This window comes from Cicer arietinum, chromosome 4 (assembly GCF_000331145.2).
Source record: "Cicer arietinum cultivar CDC Frontier isolate Library 1 chromosome 4, Cicar.CDCFrontier_v2.0, whole genome shotgun sequence".
Taxonomy (NCBI): domain Eukaryota; kingdom Viridiplantae; phylum Streptophyta; class Magnoliopsida; order Fabales; family Fabaceae; genus Cicer; species Cicer arietinum.
The window spans coordinates 14,257,665-14,265,977 of record NC_021163.2 but is presented as its reverse complement, the minus strand read 5'-3'; the positions used below and the strand labels follow the sequence as shown (position 1 = coordinate 14,265,977).

Below are 8,313 nucleotides of genomic sequence, written 5' to 3'. Positions count from 1 at the left end.
AGCACCTTCAGCAGGCTGAAAATTCTGATTTTCCTGCAGAAAATCGATTGGCAAATCGATTTCCAGCTCTTCAGAGGCTCCAAAATGTTGATTTTTCTGCTGACAATCGAGCTGACAATCGATTGGTAAATCGATTTCCACCCCCCAGAAGCAAAATTCTGATTTTTCTGCAGAAAATCGATTGACACTTCTCCTGTAGCTCCAGGATGTCGATTTTTGTGGCAGAAATCGATTGGCAAATCGATTGCCACTTCACCAGTAGCTCCAGGATGTTGATTTTTGTGGCATAAATCGATTGGCAAATCGATTTCCTGAGCTGATATGGCAGTTTTTCTGCTGTCAAACTGCCATATCTCATCCACGATCACATCTCGACTAATTACGATCTTCTTGCTACTCACATCAAACAACTTGTAGCCTCCGGTAGGATGATATCTGACAAGCAACATCATTTCACTCTTGTCATCAAGCTTCTTTCGAAGCTGTCCCGGAATATGTCGAAATGCTACCGAACCGAAAACGCGTAAATGACTCAAATTCGGTTTGAATCCAGACCATACCTCTTCTGGAGTCACTTTTTCCAGCTTCTTTGTAGGACACCTATTCAACACATAGGCGGCTGTAGCAACAGCTTCTCCCCAAAGCTCTTTCGGCAAATTCTTCCATTTCAACATGCTACGCACCATGTTCATAATTGTCCGATTTTTCCTCTCGGCCACGCCATTTTGCTGAGGCGTATAGGATGGTACAACCTCACGCACTATACCCTCATCATCACAATACTTCCCAAATTCTCTCGAAGTAAATTCGCCCCCGCCATCAGTTTTGAGAATTTTGAGTTTGTGACCGCTTTGCCGCTCAACCATGGATTTAAATAGTTTAAACACCTCAAACACCTCATCCTTCCTCTTTATGAGATAAATCCAAAGCTTCCTACTAAAATCATCGATAAATGTGGCAAAATATCGATTACCTCCATACGAACTGACTTGCATTGGTCCGCACACATGGAATACACCACCTCAAGCTGATGTTTAGTCCTATGACCTGCATCTTTGCTGAAACTATTCTTGTGTTGCTTCCCTTGTATACACTCTTCACATATCTCAGCTGGAATATTGATACTAGGCAGTCCAGTCATCATCTCATACTTTTGCAACACGTTGAGATCTCGAAAATTCAAATGTCCAAGACGGTAGTGCCACAACCATTCATCACGACTTGCCGCTGTAGCTAAGCACCTATGCTCCATGATTTCCAACTAAATCTTGAAAGTCCTATTGGCAGCCATAGGAGCCTTAAGGATCAAAACACCGTTTTGGTTCAAAACGCGCAAAACCTTGTTTTCCATCCGAATCATGTAATTCCTCTCAAGCAATTGGCCAATACTCAAGAGATTACACTTGATTCCTGGAATGTACAACACATCTTTGATCAAGGAATGACCACCATCCCTTCTCATGATCAAAACATCACCGACACCGTCGGCCGCTAATGTCGTATCATTCGCGAATTTCACTCTACTTCACGTGGCTTAATTGATCTTCACGAACCAATCCTTTCTTCCCGTCATGTGTCGAACAACCTGAGTCCAAGTACCACTCATTTCTCCCTTGGGCTCCATCTCGAATGGTTACCATTGCGCTTTTCTCCGAATGCGTTATTGCAGATTTTTCTGCACTGCAATAGTTGTTGTCCAGCAACTTCCTCTTGTCACAGTTGCTGTCCCGCACCTCCTTGATGCCATAGTTCTCTTCCGTGATCATTACAAGAACCGTGTTATCATAATCCACGTCATGCCTAGCAACCTTAGCCTCATCCGCATAATTCTCCCTTGGTTTTGCTCTACACTCTCTTGCGAAATGCCCAAGCTTTTGACAATTGTAACACTTCTTGGTGCTTTTGTCGAACGACTTGTAGTTGTCTTGACCACCACCTTTGGAACTGCCCTCACCTTTCCTTGAATTTTGTGACTCTTCTTCATCAAAATTCTGGAAATTTTTCTTTCCTCTAGAAGGCCATTTCCCTTTCGATTTCTTATTCTTCTCGTTGAAACGGGCTTGCAAAGCAACTTCCGCTTTGGCTTTATCATTTCCTCTTTCGTCCATCCTTTTTTCATGAGCTTCCAATGAACTTTGAAGTTCATCTTTCGTCGTCGTCTTGAGATCCTTCGATTCCTCAATCGCCACCACAATATTATCGAATCTTGGTGTTAAAGAACGCAATACCTTTGACACAAAATTCTGTTCGGAAACGGCTTCACCACACGACTTCATTTGATTCCCCAAGCGTGTCACACGCGTCATGTAATCGTTAATCGTTTCCTTGTCTTCCATTTGAAGTAACTCAAACTGCCGCTTATGAGTTTGTAACCTCACCACCTTCGCCTTATCCGCACCAGCATAAGCTTTCTCAAGAATACCCCAAGCTGTCTTCGCCGAGTCGCAATCGCCAGCTTTTTCGAAGTTGTCACTATCGACACAAGAATGGATCAAGAAAAGGGCTTTGTAGTATTTCTTCTTATCTTCCTTGAATTTCGCTTCTTGAGCTGCTGTAGCCTCTTTACCAAGAGGAGTAATGCCATCGGTAATCATATCAAGAACATCTTGATATCCAAACAAAACTTTCATTTGTTTGTGCCATTTGTCATAATTCTTCGAATCAAGAATCGAAAGGTTGGTAGGGATTTTGTCATTGGAAACGGACATGATTGCAGCGGAAATTGGATCTGAACCTTGCTCTTGATGCCAGATGTTGGAACGCTATCAAGAATGGAGGGAGAATCAATGGTGAAAATTGATAATTGAAAATTGTGGTGTTTTAAAAAATGATGGAGAAAAGAGAGAGATTATGGAAGAGAGTTATTTTCTGATTTTTTCATTAGTATATCAAAATGACATTAGTCTTTAAAACTATACACACAAAAGTATTTATATGGGGTACAATGTGGAACCAAATTAATTTTGGCCCAAAACAACAACATGTGAACTATATTTAACTTCCAATAAAAAATTGCACCAAAATAAAATAAAACTATACAAAAAAACTGAAAAAAATGATAGAGTTTCCATCGATGACTGGTTAACATTTTATTAGATGACTTTTGTTTTTCTTATGAAATGACATAGCAATTATAATTTAAAATATGTTCGGATAAATAAGATATTTAACAACTTATAGCATAAGTGATGTGGAATATGATTATGCTATAATAAGTAATTACATATAAGTTATTTTTATAACACATGATAAAATAAAAATTTATTTTTTTTACACAAATTATAAGTTGTTTTTAATATTTTTGAGAATAATTTTTTTAACATTATTCTTATTTTTTTGAAAGAAAATATTACAATTATATATATTTTACTAAAAGAAATTATATTTATCGTTTAAATTATAGAATATATCAATATAATATGTAATAGTCATCTCACCCTTTAGAAGATTTAGATAGAAATTAAATCACTTAATTAGATTATTAAAATAGATTATAAAATAAAGTATTTATAAGATTAAGATAATAACTAGATTATTAAACATTAATACATTGCTTAATATTTGACTTATGTTCAATTAAGATTAGTGGTGTTGACAATGTCCAAGTGTTATAGGGAGATCATGTCACTTTTCTTTCTCTCTTTCTTCCTCACTTACGTGCAATAATCTCTTCTTCTACTCATTTCCTTCATTTTCCAGCTATAATCTTCTCTTAAAAAAGCTCCAACACACCCACAACTGATTATTGTTCATCATTTTTCCCTTTCCTTCTAAATTTATTTAAAGGCAACAACATCTGAAGTCCTTTACCTCCATTTTAACCCCTTACATGTCAATTTCCTCCTTTCAAGACCCGTTAATCAATCAAAATAACACTAAAGAAAGATATGAAGCAAACTTGGGAAATCTCTAAATTTGAACCAGTGCATAAAAGGCAAAGGCAGAAGAACTAAGAGTTGAGGTAGGAAGCAAATTCCACAACCCAACTCGAATTAAAGGAATTTCTTCTCAGTAAATAGTGGGTTCTTTTTTGTAACTGATTTCACATTTTTGCATGTGGATTTCTGGGTTTGATTCTGATTTTACTTTAATGATTTGAATTGGTTTATGAGTTGAAATGATGGGATTCTTAGAGAGAGAGAGAGAGGAAAAACTGTGTGGTTCAACATTTAGGAAATGTTAAAAATATGCATTAGTTATTTATAGCTCATTCATTTTACATATGTTTGTGAGAATAATTATGATGTGATGGAGATCAGAGTAATGAAGGTTAAATGTAATAGACTAATTACTAAACTAACATGTTTCTCTAAACCCTATATGATCATGATGCCACTAAATTATTTCTTTTATCATGTTGCCTTTGATCTGAGTATGCCTTTGACCATGCTACCTTTGATTCAAGTCTTCCTCTGATCATGTTGCCTCTGATCCGAGCCTAACTTTGATCACACTGTCTCTGATATAATCTTCTTTGATCAGAATACCTAATTAACTGACGTCCTCAAATTAAATGATCACTCTAATTAAGAGTCCCCCTAATGAATGACTTGAAGTTAATCTTACCTTCTAGTTTACATATTACTATGTTAAGGTTGATTTAATTACTTGCATTTGATGTATTAATGAGATATGCATTAATTGCATATATACATGCTACTACATATGCATTGCATAGATAGTGTCATGACATACATGGTCCAAGAAAATATGGTGGGATATTGAATATTGTTTCAACGATGAAACAATGTGTAAAGGAAGAACAATTACGACGCTAGTTGGGGTCATGACACAACAAGAAAACAAGGAATTTGTGAGGGCCAAAAGCCCTCACAAATGGCAAATAACAGCCATAAAGGGGCTATTTGTGGTGGCTTTAGGCAGCCACAAATAAGCTGGTCACAAACTTTTGTGAGGGCTTTTGCAGCCACAAGGTTTGTGAAACACGTTGACATTTGTGAGGGCTTTTGCAGCCACAAAAGGCTGCCTTTGTGAAGGCCTTTGCAGCCCCAAAAACCTGCCTTTGTGAGGGCATAGGCCGCCATAAAGGACAAACTGATTTTAAAAAAGTCAGCCTTTGTGAGGTCCCAGGCCGCCACAAAATCCCTCCTTTATGAGGGTTTAGGCCGCCACAAAGTACCTCCAGATTAAAAAATAAATATTTTGTGAGGGCTTCGGCCGCCACAAAATATTACGTATATTAAAAAATTAATTTTTTTAAATTCAAAATTAATATTGTATTATAATATTATATTTAATAAATTAATATAAATATAAATATAAATTTAAAATTTAAATTTAAATTATAATTAAATTAAAATATAATATCATTATAAATTAAATTTAATATATAATAAACTAATATGAATATAATTAAAAATTTAAATTAAATTTAAAATAAAATATTTAAATTATAATTATAATTAAAGATTAATTTAAATTATAAATAAAACAAAATTAAAATTTAAATAAAATTAAAATTAAATTAAAATTCATCATTATTTCCTGCCATGTTACCTGACGAAAGAAGTCCCTCAAAAGTATTATTAATTTGTGTTGGAGGAGACATCATGGTTTGAAATTGAATTTCATCTTCAATGGCACCACCACTAGTCGAATGAGGAGCCCTAGCTGATTGAGGTTGATTTAAATCTGGTATGATCAACCCAGTTGTTGGCATAGTTGGTCGGTATGCAGTTTGATGATCTGGTTGAGGTTGAGAAAGTTGATGTGAAGAGGACGGAACATACTGATAATTATGAAAATATTGTTGTTGCTAAAACATTGGCGGCTGCTGCTGTTGCTGGAAGGCAGAGTTCGGAGGATCCTGGTGTTGGTGTTGGAAATTTGGAGGCGGTTGCTGCTGGAATAGTGTTTGTTGATGCAAGTATTGAGGCCGAGGCGGGAACTGCTGATGAAACACAGAGGAAATGAAAATTGTTGTTGAAATTGATGTTGCTGCTGAAACTGCTGCTGCTGCTCTTGAAACTTTTGTTTCCATTCCTCATTCAATTTATCAATTGCGGCCTGTATCAGCTGTTGTGTCTTTTCTTCTTGCTCACTTGCCCATTGCTTCTTTAATTGGTCAAGATTATCTATCGACAGACGATGAGATCGATCCGTACTAGCATAAGAAGACGTCTCAGTCTGAATATAGCCGGTTGGACCTTTCACAAAGGTTGATGATAAACTACCGGCACCCAGCACATGCCCTTTGTACTTGCCACCACCGATGTGCATAAAACTTGCGGTCTCATATTGTTTCCGCTGCACTGGACCAGCTCGCTGAGCAGGAGGAAGAGTAGCTTGATGATCATCCCATTCTTTCATGATTTGTTGAAGTTGTTCCTATATTAAAAATAAAAAAATAAAATAGTTAATAATTAATATATAATAATTTATAGGTCTAATTAATATATAACAATTAATATATAATAATTACCTGAATATTTTTTGATAATTCATCAGTATACTCATTTGTTTCAGGATTAACATGAAGATAGCGATGTATCTCAGCCTGAGTGACCTCCCTTCCAAGTTGCTTTTCCTAAAATATTAAATTAATGTCAAGTTTATAAGTTGGTGAAATGTGATGATTAATTGAATATAAATTAATAGATATATATTATAAATAATAATTAATTACCATATAATATTTAATTTCTCCAGCAGACATGGAACCTCCCTTATGAGTACTGGTACCCCTCTCAGATGCTCTATTAATCTTTGTCTTTTCTCTCTTCTGTTTGTAAGCATTTATGTTCCATTTCCTCCACAAAGCAGTCCAAACATTTTCACCAATCCAATTAGGCCATTTTTCCTCGCCATTATTACGTGCGTAAGCCAACATAGATGAGAGACGCTTTGAAAAACGACGGTCAAGTGAAGCCAAAACTGCGGCATCATGCTCTCTTTTCCAAGTACATTTAGTCTGTTGTTTGTTTAAATTGAAAAAATATTAAAAATATAATTAGTAATTCAATAAATTAATCAAATGTATATATAAATAGTAATTAAATAAATTAATCTAATGACTTACTTTGAAACAATGTAAAAATTGATCAACTTTCCTAATTTGAGGTGTCTTATCCTCTTTTATCTCACCCCAAGACAACCATGGTTTTTTATATTTCTCTTATATGACTTCAGCAATTGCCTTTGCAGATGATTTAAAAGGAAGATATCTTCAAAGTTTATATGCAAATTAAATATAAAAGTAAATTAATAAAATTAATAACATAACATTGCAATAATAATGAAATATTTAATCAATCATAGTTTACATACCCATCTCCTTTTGTAATGATGACAATGCGGTTGTAGCAATCAACACATCCGGGATCCATTATTTCGTCTAAGGTATAAGGCTCTACTGGGACCTCTGAATATAGAGGAATAGCTCCCCCACTAGTACCAATGGTCGGCATCGACATGAGAGATGGGTCATTAACAACACGCGGTTTAGCAACTTTTATATATATATATACATATATATATATATATATATCGATGTTTTATATATTAATTGTTTTATTTTTCAAAAGCATTATATATAAATTTTGACATACAATTTATATGTCAATCAGGGGAGCATGCATTTACAAACAATATAATAAATTATTATCAATACAATAATTATATAAACCGAAATAAAATTTTAAATTATATTTTTTTAATAATCAAGACTAACAAAAAATATCAATATTAACAAAAAATAAACTATATATATATAAATGTATCAATACTTATAACAAAAAATAATAATTAATATCATCAATTTTAATAATGTTTTTTTAAAAAATAGTTATATTAAAATCAATAACTTTGGCATATATGTCAATTAGGGGATTATTAATTAATTTGCAAACAATATAATAAATTATTATCAATACAATAATTATATAAACCGAAATAAAATTTTAAATTATATTATTAAGAAAAAATATCAATACTAACAAAAAATATCAATACTAACAATATATGTGTGTGTGTGTGTGTGTGTGTGTGTGTATCAATACTTATAACAAAAAATAATAATTAATATCATCAATTTTAATAATGTTTTTTTTTTTTAAATAGTTATATTAAAATCAATAACTTTGGCATATATGTCAATTAGGGGATTATTAATTAATTTGCAAACAATATAATAAATTATTATCAAGACTATATCATTATATAAACCTATATAAAATTTTAAATGATGTTTTTTTAATAATCAAGACTAACAAAAAAATATCAACACTACTAACAATCAATAAACTATATTAATATGTATCAAGACTTATTTATAACAAAAAATAATAATATCAT

The 8,313-nt window shown here is 33.5% G+C and overlaps 1 protein-coding gene across 1 annotated transcript; it reads right to left on the bottom strand.

Annotated features, from left to right (window-relative positions):
* Positions 1-1,520: 1,520 nt before the first annotated feature.
* On the bottom strand, positions 1,521-2,708 carry LOC140919964 (uncharacterized). Its single transcript, XM_073367252.1, has one exon. It carries the CDS (start codon positions 2,706-2,708, stop codon positions 1,521-1,523), a length of 1,188 nt encoding a protein of 395 aa, XP_073223353.1.
* Between the last annotated feature and the right edge of the window lie 5,605 nt (positions 2,709-8,313).

Bases quoted from the DNA above. Each gene is read 5' to 3' on its own strand.
- LOC140919964 (XM_073367252.1), bottom strand. From the start codon at position 2,708: ATGTCCGTTTCCAATGACAAAATCCCTACCAACCTTTCGATTCTTGAT.